This window comes from Mugil cephalus, chromosome 21 (genome assembly GCF_022458985.1).
Source record: "Mugil cephalus isolate CIBA_MC_2020 chromosome 21, CIBA_Mcephalus_1.1, whole genome shotgun sequence".
NCBI classification, from domain to species: Eukaryota; Metazoa; Chordata; class Actinopteri; order Mugiliformes; family Mugilidae; genus Mugil; species Mugil cephalus.
The window spans coordinates 20,993,419-21,010,536 of NC_061790.1; the positions used below are offsets into that span (position 1 = coordinate 20,993,419).

General features: G+C 38.4%; 1 protein-coding gene across 3 annotated transcripts in view; it reads right to left on the reverse strand.

The window, feature by feature from the left end:
* lbr (lamin B receptor) overlaps nucleotides 1–16,835 on the reverse strand; it is a 34,392-nt gene extending 17,557 nt beyond the window's left edge. The window contains exons 1-5 of one of the 3 annotated variants that reach the window (XM_047573127.1): nucleotides 16,635–16,779; nucleotides 15,221–15,300; nucleotides 11,663–11,837; nucleotides 1,674–1,889; nucleotides 1,130–1,213 (exon numbers count right to left, since the gene is read on the reverse strand). In XM_047573127.1, coding sequence (XP_047429083.1) covers nucleotides 1,130–1,213; nucleotides 1,674–1,889; nucleotides 11,663–11,833 — 471 coding nt within the window. In that variant the 5' untranslated portion in view covers nucleotides 11,834–11,837; nucleotides 15,221–15,300; nucleotides 16,635–16,779. Of the gene's footprint in view, nucleotides 1–1,129; nucleotides 1,214–1,673; nucleotides 1,890–11,662; nucleotides 11,838–15,220; nucleotides 15,301–16,634 lie in introns of all 3 variants that reach the window. The other 2 variants (XM_047573128.1, XM_047573126.1) reach the window with 2 other exon arrangements.
* Nucleotides 16,836–17,118: the final 283 nt, after the last annotated feature.

Consider the following 17,118-nt stretch of genomic DNA (forward strand, 5'->3'; position numbering starts at 1 on the left):
ACAAATGATTTAAACAATTGAAACTAAACTTAAACATCTCTTACAGATGACAATTGATGACTTAAGTAATTTAAACAATTCTCCAGCGGGATTAATGATTGGTCCTATATAAATAGATACTTAAATATACAAATACAAATATTGGGTCATATAATTAGTAATATAATTATATTCAGTCAACACATTTCATTACAGCCCAAACAAAGCTCAATTGTGTGTTGTGGAGTTGTGAAATCAATCAACACATAATAATCATGATTATCGTAATAAATTCTCTGACAATAATCGTACTAAGGAAAACTGTAATCGTGACATCCCTGCTCTCAACTATTCAAACCTAGCACCTTAAACCTCAAATCAGAAAATGTCCAAAGATGGATACTCATACTCATCACTAAGAGACATGCCACTGAAACTCTTGTCAGTCACCAACAGCTCTTTTATAACAAGATAGCCCTACAGCTTGGTCTTCTCTATTAACAATAAAAACTAATTCCCAAAGCCATTAGTGAGTTCTATGTAGCCTACAGAAAGCTCCTTACAGAGGGTATAGATATTTAGAATTAATATTTAGGGCACAAACAAACCAATCTTTAAAAGCGTGCTGGTCCAACGTCACATTGAAGTTCATCAACAGTATACATTTTGTATCTCAACTCTGGGTCAGTCTACACACAAGACCCTGCAAAGCAATCATATTTTTTTCTGGGAAAGAAAGTGGCCACATATGCCATACCTTGTGACTGGCTAAATGAATGACAATTATGAGGGGAGCCCGTCAGTTAGAAAACATGTTCTGCCCTCCAACGTACGTGCATGCATCATGACATTCCATTAGTCCTAACTTACCTCAAAGCCTTTTCACTTTTGGAAAGTAACACCTAGACTATCAATGGTTTCGATTGTTGTTTTCTTTCAAGTAAAACTAATTTGAATTAACCATGTTTTACACGACTTTCACTGTATTTTTTTGTACATTTGTGCATATCTGATGAAACTGGTTAATCTCCACATGTGCACTGACAGTAGCTTGGCAATAGATGAATCACCAGACCATTTATTTAACTATGAAAAAATATCATGTTATCCACAGATTAACTTTTTTTTAAAATTGAAAGACAAAACTCACCTCATTTACTTTGCTAGCAGTGTTATATTCCGCTTTCTTTTCATGCTTATTGTTGCTATTGTTCTCAGCTGCCTTATGTTGTTGCTGCCCATTTAAAAAGGGAGAGGGAGAGACAAAAGGGGAGGAAGAAACACACAGAGCGTGATGTGTTATGGTCAAAGTCCAGAATGAAACAGAAACAGACAGTTACCTGACAATGATGTGGTCTGGATTTAGTAAATTTGCAATTAGCACCATCTCAAATTAGCAGGATCTCAGGAGAGGAGAGTCCCAGTCCCATTATAAATTTAATTTATATTGGTTGATTTATTTCTCAGTCTTACTTGTATTTATATCATTTTAATTAATATTCTGTTCAAACTGTACGTCACAAAAGCATTACAAAGGAAAAAGCCACCCCTTTTGAACAAAGTTTGTATGTTTTTCATTCTTTAAGCACCAGAACCAGCAATAGTACTGGTTTTGCACCAGTATCAAATAAAACTTAAAAAAAATTCACATCCCTAATAATCAGAGCTAATAAAAGTACAGTTGTGGCACTTACCAGGGGGCTAAGCCTGACTTCCAATGTATCCTTCAATTTTATATCCCTGCGAGACAACGGTGCACTGTCTGTTGTAACTGTAGGTGCAACGGCAGTTGCTATACGGGAGGATGAACGGCGGGTGGACCTTGCAGGGGAGCGTGACCTACTGCGACGACGGCCTGGTGAGCGGGAGCGAGAACGGGAGCGGGAACGGGCCTGGAAACCAGCAGCACTCTAAAGAAACAAATTAAACAAAACAAGAGATCAAAACCATTAGTAACAGCTGTCGAACCTGTTTTACTAAATGGAGAAGAAATGAGTCCTCAAGCATTCCTAAACATTTCTTAATTGTTTTAAAACTTTGAAAACTGCCAGTAAGATGGTTAAAGAACAGTATTTAGCACAATCCTGTGGACATGCAATCCCCTGTAAATATCACATTTCTTATACACTCCTAAGTTTGAGTGCTAAACGAGTAAAAAAGAAGATAATAGTTTTTATTGTCATTGTAGAACACAGACTGTACAGTGCAATGAGACTTTGTTTTCAGTTCTGCAAACTGTCGAGTTTCAACAGTAAAAACGGTGTCAAAAAATAAAAACTACAGAAATAAAATACAACCTAAATCCAAGTCAGAATGGAATTGAATGGAATGGAATAAAAACAGTGTTTCCTCTACCATAATACTGGGAGTGACACCCCACTGAAAGTCAAGTTAATCTCATTTAGATGACCAAAATTTAGAATAAAACCCACTTTGCTTTTTCCCCAGACTATTTATTAACTGGGGCCAATACCAGATTAGAGATTAGCAGTCCAGAGGTTGTTTTTTTTAAGTTATTTGTATGTTGTATGAATTTGTTGTTATCAGCATTTTGCATTGATGTCAGAACAAAACAAGACTAGCGGGGCAAACGTGGTGGTTACTATAGAGGGTATGCATTGTTGTCACTTCCACCTGGGACCACACTCCCTCAGATGGCAAAAACATGGTGAAATACAGCAGTAAATTCAGCAAGACCAAGAAAAATGTGGATTATCAAATCAAATTAAGGACAACTGGACACAACAACGATCTATATGAACAATCAAATAACTACTGGTCCACAACTTTTTTTATGACCGTTTGGTACTTACTACATCTCCAACGGCTTTGTACCAGAGTATCCCCTTTTCCCAGAAAAGCGGAATAGCCTCAGCTTCAGTTAGTTAAATTATGTCTGTGAAGTTTCTCAATCATCTAGATCATCACATCTAGGTCAGTGATTCTCAATCTTTTTGGGGTCCTGGACCCCCTGTATATTTCTGATCTACCCTGAGGTAAATTGCTTGAAAAAGTCTTCAAGAAACTCTACTCCAGTTGCCTTTTTTAAAAGCCCTTTGAGCAATCAACGATAGCCGATATGCAACTGATATAGTGAGTTTTTGAGCTGGAATGAAAACAGGCCGATTGCGCATAGATTTTACACCTATATAATTATGTAATAGTACAGTCACAGTATTGTTTAGATGACAGTAGATCACAGTGACAGTAGTACAGACAGATGCTTTCTTAAACCAATGTCTTTATTTAAGACTTTTAACATTGAACAGACTTTTTTTTAAAATGACAATTAGTTCTACACACCCGTGCTGGTTGATGTGACTTAAGGGGACTTTTAGTCGCATGAGGGAGTGGAGCGTGGATGCGAGTCAATCTCCTTCAACCATGCACGGAAAAGGGGAATGATAGGAAAAGTTTTTCTAATTTACTGAGAAACAATGCCCAGGTCAGCAATGCATGCCCAAAAACACATTGTTCATTCGTCACCTTCATAAACCACACACAATCAAACCAAGCCAAAATGACGACAATAAAATATCAGTGATCGTGCGTCGTGTCGGGGAGACTAGTGCTTTCGTGGTTAAATCCTTTTAGCATATATTAAACTGTAACCTTTTGGTGCTTATTTGCAAACTGCTAACGTCACTCATGTAATGCTACTACTGAGACAAAATCTGCGATGATGTGGCAAAGTTGCCTCGCAGTTATTTTACACCGGAGATTTTGGCCAGGGACACTTAGAACCCCCGATAGAACTGGAGCCGTCTCATATATATATATATATATATATATATATATATATATATATATGTCACTAATTTAAATGAATGCAGCTAATCTCCATGCTCATCTGCGACTTTCGCTTGTTGCGATGTCACGTGCATACCCTCTATACGGTGGAGGGGAGCTAACCATGATGCTAAGTCATGTTAAGGCTGTGTTAAACATGCTGCTATTTATCTGACCAACTCTTTCAGTGTGTCTGTACGTTAGTATGTACATACTCTTTATTAACCGGCTGGTGTTTAGCTATAATGGTGTTCTTATTTATATTGTAGTTAGTAGTTAGTTAGCTGATAAAGCGTTACTGTCTTGTTTAAAAGGTCCCATGTGCAAAATTCAAATTTTGTACATATTTTAATATATCTTTTAATGGGACAACACTGAAGATATGACACTTTGATACAATATAAAGTAGTGAGTGTACCGCTCATATACGTCATATGTAAATTTGCTGTCCTGTCAAAATAACTCTGTGAAAATGTCCAAATTGTGTCAAATGTGTCAATATTTTGTGTGGCTACCATTTATTTTCTAGCAATGCCTTAACTCTCTTGGGCATGGAGTTCACTTGAGCTTCATAGGTTGCCACTGGAATCTTCTTCCATTCCTCTATGACGACATCATGGAGCTGATGGATGCTAGAGATCCTGCGCTCCTCCACTTTCTGTTTGAGGATGATCCACAAATGCTCAATAGGGTATAAGTCTGGACACATGCTTGGCCAGTCCATCACCTTTACCCTCAGATTCTTCATCAAGGCAGTGGTCGCTCTGGAGGTGTGTCTGAGTCATTATCATGTTGGATTGCAGCCCATGAACAGACTAAAAAAATGGTATTTTAATGATAATTTCATGAATTTTCGAAGGGAGTGGATCATTCTCTGCTTGAGTATGTCACAGTATCTGTTGACACTCCTGGTTACCCCAATCAGTGCGTTTACATGCATGTGAAAAAAACAAATTATTGCCTTAATCGGACTATAATAGGACACAGAACACAGAAATTTATTGTAATATCAACAACCTTTTGAAAGAGCGGGGGTTTGACCAGTCCATTCTTCAGGTCATCAACAAACTAAAAGCGTTAAATAAATACACCATGTCCCCCATCTGCAGTGTACTGTGCTTAAATGTATAATGATGACGTTGTCGCGATGATGTATGAGGGGAAAGAAACAGGCACGCAGCTCTCGGAGATGGAGGTCCGACACGGGACTTCTGACTATGTGAAAGACCACCAAACCTGTGATTTTCGATGTGGAAGGGGTAGCCTACTACATTACCCCATAGACATATGCATTACCCAAACTGCCGGACGCAAAGCCATTTCCAGGTCACATAAACCTGACCAATTAAATTTAATAATATAATATTAAAAATTCAGTCCTGTGGCCCCGTTTTTCCATTTCGTATTTTTGATCTGAGTCTCAAATTGAGAAAGGAAAAACACGGCATTTTTTCGTTTTTTGTGTCAGATTAAAAAAATGAAAAACAAAATAATCCGTCACTTTTTCATTTTTTGAGTTTTGATTGACAATTGAAAATAGGAAGAACAAATGATACACGGATTATTATGTAGAGTATAGACAGTACATGTCTACGATCTGCATCAATTATTTAAGTGTGCAAGATTTAAGATAAGATAAACTTTATAAACAAACCATAAAAACAACATGCATTCATGTTAAAAATGAGGAGCAAGGAGAAGTCTGTTAAAAGCAGCAAGTGTTTTTTTGATTGGTCAGAGTGGTTATTGCACAGAAGATGAAGGATTTTGTTTGTATATGTTTTTCCAGGCGAGACACAGAGGGTGACAGTGCACGAAGCACCAATAATTTACATTTTCTTTTAAACAGCCTTCACCCTTGTTGATTTGGTTTGGAGGTATGGTGGCCTGCTGAGATTGTGCCTGTATCTGGACAGCATCTCCTGCATGTAAAGACACAGGTAGCCCATAGACATACATATACGCATTACCCGAACTGCTGCGCACAAAGCCATTTCCGGGTCACGTAAACTTGACCAATTAAATATTAAAATCAAATTCAGTCCTGTGGCCCCCGTGTGGATGATTTTCTACTATTTTTGGACATTGTGAAGGTGTTCCCGCAGATTTGCGACCAGTAATCTGCATTGGGATTGGCCAGTAGGTCTTTATGCCATTTTTGTGTGGGAAGCAATATGGTTGTGTCTTGATTTAGTAATAGTCTGTACAGTTTGGAAAGTTTTTTTTTTTTTTTTTGTATTTTTAAACTCAAATAACTCTTCTGCCAGTACAGTACACAAACTGTCTCACAGATCATCAGCTATGTATTATATTACTAGATCCTACATGTTTCCTTCAGCTTGATGTATGTATCTATGACAGAAGTTTGTTTATCTTGTTTCTCCTGCTCTACTTTTCTCTCTATCTTCTCTGTTTCTACCCGGCTGGCCTTCAGCAGATGGGTCCCTCCATATGAGCTGGGTTCTGCTCAAGGTTTCTTCCTGTTAAAAGGAAGTTTTTCCTTGCCACCGTCGCCCTCAGGCTGCTCTGGAGTTTGCAGGCTGGTTTTTGTGAAGCGTCTTGAGACGATTTGTATTGTTATTGGCGCTATATAAATAAAACTGAATTGAATTGAATTGAATTGAATTGAATTAAATACTACATACTATTTCTATACTATATATATATATATACATACATACACACACACACACACATATGCATATACATATACACACATACATACATACACACACACACACTATTAACAGAGATTCTTAAAGGTCCCATATTATACATTTACACATGTTACTAACAAACTCATCAGTCTCACGGTTTACGGATAAAAGCTCAAATCATGAGCATTAGATCGCTAGATACTACATACTTCAATATGTCAAGGGAGATTCTTACACAAAGACATAGCAACGATATACCACTGAGCAGACAACAAGCTAATCAGTTAGCCTACTGTCCCAATTATATTTACACTTTTCCATGCGTGCATGTGGTCTATCTGCTACATGAACGATGTACATCTGCGAAGCCACAGCCTGAAAACACATCATTTTGTTGTTGGTTTCGCTCCAGTGCTTGCGTGATGTTACTGTTAGGGCTGGACGATTAATCAAATTTTGATCGCGATTTCGATTTTGGCTTCTCACGATCATGAAAACACTGTAATTGAAGAAACGATTAATGTACTACACGGCGTTTTTGCAAATTCCTACGCACCACGAACGCACCTCTGTCACGTGCAGCTGCAGCAAGGGTGTGACATGCGTGGATCACTTGTGGAACGAGCGATTGAAAACATGGCAGAAAGCCAGACTTAGCCTGAACTTCGCTCATTTGGAGACATTTTGGATTTAAATTGTCGGACATGGAGCAGAAGGAGAGTCCATGGTCATCCTCAGTCCATGGAGGACACTCTTTACAATGCCACTCTATATCCCACCGGCTCCCGGCGACAGCGACAGATAACGGAGGCTGTGACATTGATGCTATAAAAATTTATATCTAAAGTTGAGTCTTGGTGGTTCAATAAATACTTTTTTTTTTAAATAAACGAATAATCGTGTTTATTAATCGTGATTTCAATATCAATCAAAATAATCGTGTTTATTTTTTGCATAATCGTCCAGCCCTAGTTACTGCTATTCGCAGATTATTTTAAAAAATAAACATTGCCTATTATTTTTAGATTTGAGTCTAATTACAATAATAACATCCTACTTAACATGTGTTGACATTTTTAAGACTGACTGAAAGATTGATTTAAGACATTTTAATGCCAATTAAGGCCTTATTTTTTTAGATTAATCAATTCAATGCCTTTTAAGACTTTTTAAGGATCCACGGGAACCCTGAGTGGAGTCTTTGTCTGGCTTCAGTAATAATGAGAGGAGAGCATTAGTCATGTTGAGCAATTTTGGAGGTATGTTCGATTTCCTGGCACATTTTCATGAATAGTGGTGAGATGATGTTCCAGAAGTGTGACCACCCGTACCAGGTGCTTTATTGTTTGGCATTTGTTTGAGTGCATTTAAGAACTGATCTTGTGTGGATTAGTCATCAGAAAACTTCACAGTTTTACTTTAGATACAAAAAATAGACCACTATCATAAAACAGAATTCAAATAGGCTGGGAGAATAATAATACCGAAAATATGAAATAATAGGCTATACAAGTTCACATATTGCATCATGAGGCGTTCCGGGCTTTTAAATCTCTTGTTTTCAGTGCATGACACATTCACGCAACTGAGCATGCTATGAATTAACAATGCCAACTGTCTGCAGTGGTGGCTACACAATAAGACACTCCTTTCTCATCAGACCACTCATGAACATTTCTCCCTTTGTAACTAATGAAAATACACTTTGACTTCATTTTCCAGCAATGGTGTCTTTTGATGCTGGCACATAATTGACCGCTTGAAGAGAAGACCGGAGACAAAATAAGCATTATCTTAAGAACTGTAAACTATTAGTATTTATAAATTTTGGTTTATTTGAACATGTTTCAACGTAAAATTATGCCATGGTTTTTATTTTGAATAAATTATCATTAAAATACCATTTTTTTAGTCTGTTCATTTTCTCGGACAGTTGCAACACCTGACATTTTGGGGGTTGAGATGAGAAACAAAAAAATCTGTATATTATTGGAATGTGCTGAAAATATATCAGACTTAGACAGACTTTAGTGATCCACAAGGGAAATAATTGATCATAGTAGCTTATTTGTCACAAAAAGATGAGCTGTTATACAGCTTGCTAGAATATGGAATAAAAGAAGTTCTGTAGCATTCACCATGGCAGCGGAGCTGAATCATTCTGCTGGAGAATTAGTGGATGGGATAGATTGTCCATAATGGAGAGCAGATTATCCAATGTCCTCCTGTCCCTCACTGCGACGAATATCTCCACCTCCCTACCAATCACATATCCAGCCTTTCGGATCAATTTGTGGATCCTACTGTTATCTTTTTTGCTGGTACTACTCCCCCAACAAACCACAGCTTTATTCATCCCAAACTGAGAAATTTAACAAATATGGTAAAGCGTCTTTCCAACACTTGATTTCATCAGTGGAGGAAGCCCGCCTGCAGTCGAGTGTGTGGAAACAGTGTGGGAGAGAAGCAAAAAGAAGTCAGCAGTAAAGAGAAGCCCCTTTCACATCGGGTGAAAATGCATAAGGAATTAAGAATACCATCTCTTAACACACAACACGTCAAACCTTGAAGAAGATGTGTTACAGCAGCAGAAGACCACACCAGGTGCCAATCCTGTCAGCTAGCAACCGGAAACTGAGACTACACTTAACAAAGGCTCAAAGACTTTGCCTGGTCTGAGGAGTCTCGATTTCAGCACCAACATTCGGATGGCAGGGTAAACAACATGAAAGCATGAATCCATCCTGCCTTGTATCAACGGTCCAACTGGTGGTGGTGGTGTATAGATGTGGGGAATATTTACTTGGCACACTTTTCCCTCCTTAGTACAAACTGAGTATTGTTTAAATACCGCAGACTGCCCGAGTATTTGTTGTTGACCAGTTGTTGACCATCTCCATCCCTTTATGACCACAGTTTACTTCCAGCAGGATAATGCACAAAGCCCTTATCATCTCAAACTAGTTTCTTGAACATGACAATAAGTTCACTGTATTCCAATGACCTCCACAGTCACCAGATCTCAATCCAATAGAGCACCTATGGGATGTGGTGGAATGGCAGATTCGCATCATAGATGTGCACTGACAAATCTGCAGCAACTGCGTGATGCTGTCATGTCAATATAGACCAGACTTTCTGAGGAATGTTCAACCTTGTTGAAAGTATGCTACAGGGGTTCCAACCTTTTACAAGCAAGGTGTACCTAATAAGTGGCCAGTGAGTGTACATCTTTATCAGGTGAAACTTTTCCAATAGATATTACAAGAAGAAAGTGGACTCAGATAGGAGGGTAACGTAGTAAATGCAACTTCTGCTTGAACACGCAGCTAACATTGAGTTAGGTAGCGGCTAGCATTAGCACTAACATGTAACCAATAATGTTTTCAAGGCTGAAAATTATGACACCTTACATAATTAATCTTACCTAATATCAAGCGTGTGCTGCAAACAGTGTTGTTGATGACTGTCTCACTCCAATACTAAATCGCGTTCAACCGAAGTTAGTGTTTTTACCTTTTTGGTTTTGGCCCCAAAAAATACAGACGACATTTTCACGGTTGACAGTGACAGAAGCCTCAAGCTTCTCTCTGTTTTGCCTTTAGCTTTAGTCGTGACGCCACAGTGACGGTTAGGTTAGGGCTGGGTGATATATCTCCCTTCGCCCCCGCCCCTCCTCTTTCACGCACAGAGGGGGGAGGGGCTGGAGCAGATACTCCAGCAATCTTCAACAAACATGGAGGAGGCAATAACGTCTGAGGGAGGTGCCAAGCGTGCTGAAGAAGAATTGGTTGGTAAAGGTAGTGGCTCAGTAATATGGAGATGGTTCAGATTCAAAGTATCAGATGAGCAACAAAATGACGTTATATGTAGGGAGTGCAATAAACAAGTTACAGCAAGGGGTGAAAGCACTACAAATCTTTTTCACGACCTAAAGAGTGGCACAAACTGCAGTATGAAGAGTGTGTGAAACTGCACTCTGCATAACCCCCAGGGTGCCATGAAACCTCCAGCCCCGAAACAAAGCTCACTGCAAGCTTCATTTTCATTCGTTATAATTATAGTTGTCAAAATGTTGATGCTTTTCTCATATAAATATATTTATTTCAGAAAATGATTGGCCTATTTTACTCTATGGGCTATTCTTATTTAAGATATATTTTCCATTTAAATGTGCACTTTATGGAGCTTTGATTTCAAAAAAGGTACTCCTGTACTCCAGTATTTATGTTTACATTTTATTGTTCTTTGAACAGCTGAGCATTATTTTATCCAGCCAGTTTAAATAAAACTACTTGTGACATGTCATTTTTGGTAGTGACCAACCGATTATCAGTCACCAATATATTGGGGCCCGATAGGACAGCTCCAGTTCTATCGAGGGTTCTATTGTATCGGTGAAATGTTGCACCAATAGAAAAAAACAAAGTGTGACGATGAAAAAAACTAATCGAACTATAACAGGAGAACTTAAGTGCATGTAAACACGTTGAAATGCCAGTCTGCCGCATGAACAACTCTAGTTTATTATATCGCGTAATAGGTCAACCCGGAATTCGGGCCGTATTAACGTGGTATTAACCCGCTGAAAAGACTGTAAACTGGGACGAGGACTATAGTGAGAAAGTCGAATTTTGAGCATAGCTCAATTAAGCTCTGCATGTAAACGCATTGATTGCCCCTCTAAAAGTGTCCCTGGCCAAAATCTCCGGTGTAAAATAACTGCGAGGCAACTTTGCTATATCATCGCAGATTTTGTCTCAGTAGTAGCATTACATGAGTGACGTTAGCAGTTTGCAAATAAGTACCGAAGGTTTACAGTTTAATATATGCTAAAAGGATTTAACCAAGAAAGCACTAGTCTCCCCGACACGACGCGGGATCACTGATATTTTATCATCACTATATCAGCATATCGGTGGCTGCACCTCCTCTAATATCGGCTTTCATTATCGGGCCAAAAAATCGGTCGGACACTAATATTTGGCTTTGATTGTGACTAAATATTTGCTCTCACTTTGCAATACAAATATCGGGATATATATCGTATATCGATATTCAACCTAAATATATCGGGATGTGACTTTTGGTCCATATCGCCCAGCCCTACTATAGGTCTTCACAGGTGAACCCAAAGATTTAAACTATATGTTGTAAAAAAATATTTACTCCATGATCCACTATCCAAGAAACTCTTTTAAAAAGTTAAACTGTGGAATCCGTGATTCTGGTCCTACCTTGATGTCTTGCTCCTTGAGCTCCAGCTCTGTACCATCCTTGTAGATGACAGTGTACAGCTGACTTTTGGAATCAAAGCCCTGCACTTTCACCTCATAGTAAAGGCTGCTGCCAGGCCAGCGGCCCATCACCGTGTCCCCTTTCTGGTACTTTACAACAGGCATCCTCATTGACCTGAGACAGAGTAAAACACAAGAAATAAATAGTGAGAAGAAAGTAAGAAGCAAGTAAGAAGGAATGGAGTAAATGACAGAAAACGAAAAGTGGAGACAGGCGAGACAAGGAATCAGGGCTGCATGGTAAATAGTTAAAAAAAAAATCGTGATCTCGATTCACACATACGCGTGATCTCAGTGTGAAACACAACGATTCTTCAGCATTTTATTTCACAAGTGGCATCAGAAACAAATGCTCCCATTTCTACACAGATTTTTTCAAGCGCCCCTAAAGGCAGCACTGCCACTGTCTCCTCCCTCGACCTATGGTAAAGCATCTTTATAACACGTGATGGTGTCAGTGGAGGAAGCTCGTCTGTAGTTGAGTGTGTGGAAACAATGAGGGAGAGAAGTCAGTGGTAAACAGGTAAATTGATGGCGAAGAAACCCCAGGTGGGACTGGAGAGTCACCCACAGAGCTAAAGTTCATCCGTGCAATAAATATTTTATAAAAAAAAAAAAAAAAAAAATCGTGCCAAAGAATTGTGATCTCAATTCTAAGCAAAAAACATTTCACATTTTTTTGAGAATTGTGCAGCCGTACAAGGAGTGTACAATAGCCTAAATAAAGATGAAGGAAAGGAAACACAGACGACAGGAGATAGATTTATCTATTCAGATTTCAATATACCACACAGTATGATGAACACACAGCTAGCAAAATAACATGCGAAGATTAAGGTTTCTTCATAAATGTGAGTGAGCAGACTCATCTTGATGAAAAAGAGTTCTCAGCAAAGTTAGTGGCTTCTCTTTTCACCTATAATATGTAACTTGGAGTTATCCATGTGACATTTGAGTGAGGGAGAAATTACACTTTAACCTCTCATAGAGCAGTGGTCGTGGGACATACTGAAAATTTTGGAATGTCCCACATCAGAAAAATACCAAACACACCTGTTATTGTTTGACTGACTAATTGTGACTGCATTTCTAACCATTTCCACAATTTCCATAACAACTGTTGTTGTCAACTTGAGTAAAATGTCATCTTCCCCTAGACTCCACAGCCCCATCTTTGCCCTTCTCTGAGGCATCCATATATGACACAAAAACTGTAAGGCCTAGTCTTCTCAGATTTTACCTACTAAAGTGAAAATCTATCCACAGCTTATTGGTAATTAGGTTATTGGTGGTTATTAATTTAAGAGCTTGGAAAGGTGAGTCAAATCTCTCTGGTTATTTCCTCTATCGTTTGGTACCATGGCATTTGCTTAGGCAATGTGACTGTTATAGAACCGCAGTGTCAATTTTAACAGCCCTCTCCCTTTTAGTCTGAGTTTCAGACAAAAATCCTTATCAGTTTAAGATAGGAGAGATGACATTAAGAGAACTTCAACACTTATTAGATTTAGCTTTTCTTTTGGTCAAAAAATACTTGTTAATTGTAAGATTAGAAAACCAAATTATGTCATTCATGAATAAAAGTCAAGTAGATGTGACTAAACCTTGATATACCACTTGACAGTGACAATCTATAAGGAGGGGATGAGGGATAGTGGTATGGTATGTATGAAGGGATAGGTGTGTATTGTATGTACAATGTATTGTTCTTTGTTGTTGTTGTGTGTATTGTTTGTATGTGTATACTTTTGTTTGTAGTACATATCGTTTCTAAATTACATTTAGCCAAACTACAACTAACAACATTAATTTCAGCAGCTATTTTATGTTATCTTTAGACAGAAAGGTGAGAAATTTCAAATTTAAGTAAAATGAACAAGATATCCACAAGCAGTACAATGGCTGAAGGCATATCCCTTAAGAGATAACTTGTCTGCCAGTGCAGTGGAAAGGACAGTCCTCATAACTATTGTTATGGTTATTAAAATGCAAACATAATGAGGTAAAACAATTAAAACTGCACAGATTTTAAAGCGCAATAACATTTAAAACCATTTTTTGCAGACTTGCAAATTGAAAGGTATACCGTTTTACTTTGTAATTGAACTTATAAACAAGAAGGATTCATTCAATTTTAGTTTGCTAAATACAAATCCTAATTACACATTTTACTGTACACTGTTTGAATATGTGTAACAGTCAGAAGGTAATAATTTTATGAAGTGTAAAACAGAAACTGGGATTTCATATATACTTATCTATTTTAAATTGATCATAACAGGGAAGTATCTTAGATGGGATTTGCAAAACTAGAGGTGCATCACAGACAAAGTGTACAAAATAAACACCTAAATGTGCATTTTAACTACTTGTTTTACTTTGATAGAAGACATGTTAATGAAACAAAATAGCAAAAAGACACTACAGTTTAAATATAAATAAATGTCAAAATGAATTATTATAATAATTATCCCCATTTCTTCATTTCATTTCATTTTTGTCTTTCTTCTCTGAGCTGTCAATATCCCCAGACTTCCACATCAGCAGGCAGTGCTAACACAGCAACATGCAAACCTGTTTTACTACTAGTGTGGGATTATTCTACAATATCTACTCATCATCACAGTAAAATAGTCCATCCTTAGTCACATTAATTCAGCTCTCAGCCAGTAGAAAATGTTGTGAAGATGTGATTATGCAAGGGGAAAAAATTCCTGTGATAAACTGTGACTCAGAATTTTGAAAAATACCGTGATATACAATTTTGATCATTATATCCATTTATATATAGTTTTGAGACCTGCCCTACAGCATTGCATACTGCTGGACACAATGAGGTGGGCCAGACAAGGTCAGCATTATGGAACATTAGTGACCAGGGAGGCTCTGTGTCTAAAACACTGCACCACACTACTGCAGAACTGCTGACAGGCCTGTCCTCGCTACCCAAAGCTGTGTGTCTGAAATGGTTGTTCCATTCAAGTAACAGACAAAAACGCAAGGAATATCACACAAACCACTGCAGTAGTGATAGGAAATTAAGCGAGGGCGATAGTAAGAATATTTTCCAACCCCAGCAGTGCGTTCGATGAAAAGTATAAACTTTGGCTTATAAAATAGTAACTGAACGATCCCCACGAGTTCCATAAATACAAATTTTCTGACACAGTGTGGAAAAAAGTTAAATCAAAGAAATCTCTATTAACTAACATAAGCATGTTTCTATTACTCTAAAAAACTCTTTTTCATCTTAGCTTGTTATTACCAGCATAAGAACTGTCAAATTCAAGACAACCCTTGTCTAATGCCTGTAAGCCTTAATAATCACCAAATAACTGATTTACAGCGAAGGCTCCAGCAGTTCAATGAGCAGGATTCTTACAAATAGGCTGAAGTGAGTTTACAGTCAGTACAGTACAGTCTGCCAGTTAATGTAGTAACTGTCAGAACACAAAAATCTGCATCATGCGTATAAAAAAACATCTCAATATGACACACCCAAAATATGTCCTTCAGCTGCTCTCCTTGTTTGGTTGCTGAGTTCCATGTGGGATGTGGAGGCCAGGGCTGAACCTGGACTGGGTGGATTTTTATAGAAGTCAGACAGAGAGCGTACCCCCCCCCCCCCCCCCCCCCCCCCCCCCCCCCCACCCCCCCCCCCACCCCACCCCCCACCCCCACCCCCACCAAAACACACACACACACACACACACACACACCACCCCCCAACACCACCCCCACCCCAACTGTGCTGAGAACTACGGTTCAACTCCACCTGCCATGCACCCTCTCTTAAAATGTAACATGTGAATCAAGCTATTAACTCCGACAAAGCAGATAATACCCAACTGTTGTTAACACTGTGGCTGTTTTATTTTTCCCTTCTCAAGAGTAGCACAAATATACCAGCTCGCCTTCGTTCACACACACACACAAAAAAAAAACAAACAAACAAACAAAAAAAAATTAGTCGTTGTAACACTTTACTAACAGAATTACGGCGCTATCAAGTACCGCAGTGCTAAACTGTAGAGTTGCAAGCGAATTCACAATTCTCCCTTATATTGTTAAATTACGTTATATTTAACGTTGCACTATTTCGTCTAAACATGCATAATAATCTAGTTACACCATAAGCGAAATGATAACGTTTATTTAGACATTTTCCGCTTTTATGTTCACAGAATTCTTTCTTGACAAGCGATTCGCGAGACATGACTTACGCCACAACTCAAGTGGAACATACACGAGCAGTTTCTTTAACAAAATGTGTAATTAAACTAGCTTTGTCAACTCCAAGATAGTCTCGACTGAGCTACGAGCGACAAAAAAGAAAGGAGGGAAAACGTCATGCATTCAAATACAGTCGGCGCAGAAACCAAAAGCATCCGCCAAAAAAAAAAAAAAAAAAAATAGCAAGAAAATGTATTGATTTGTTTGACAGCATTAAGTCCAACCGTGCTATCCCAGCACAAAGCTCCAAACGTGTAGTACACAATTAACTGTAAAGCCGAACAGGAAAACTTTAGCGTTATGATCGATTAAAGACCGTCTTCAACTACGGAGGCACAGTGTAATTTCTGGACATCGAATGGTTGCGTATCATTAATCTGAATATTAATGAACAGCGACGCACAAAAACAGTTAAGGTCACAACGTTAAATAAAAACTAGAATGAATTTGGATCAGTTGGATGTTGTTGTCAGCACAGCCTAATCGTTAGAGGAACCGCGTATTTACTTTACTCCGGAGCGGAGCGAAGTTTAGATCGCAGAAAATAGACGTAGCCTACATTGCCGCAGTTGCTACAGTTTGAGTTCGCTTCGACTATGCCCCAGTTTCCCAACAAAGAGAACGTTAAGGCGATTTCCTATCCACATCTCAAACATACGTATCGAGCACATACACTTACCTTGATACTGCACTAACAATCCTAGTGGGCACAGCAAATAATGTATCCCTTGCACGCTATTATTAAATTATGCTTTATATTTTAAAAACGAACTTCACTAACGTTTGACGTAGAGCTCGTTCTCCCTCCCTCTCGGTGCAAAACCCACCAGTGATCAAGAAGGCGCGAAGTCTTTCGATTGGATCACACAGCGTTCATTTCAAATGGTTCTGCATTATGATTGGCTACCAGAGGATTTTTAACTGCGCTGCGATTGGTTCCATCGGAGTACTGAACAGTTTGTTTACTGGTGTCAAAACAAAATGGAAGAATTGACAGGAAATAGCCTACACCTCTCACCAGAAACTCTTTTTATTTGCGATAGAAATATATTTCACTTCATAAATCGCTCAATGCCTTATATAGCTTGAACACTCTAGAATAATGGAAAATAATTTATACGGATATAAAGATAATAATGTAATAACAAAGACAAAATTAAAAT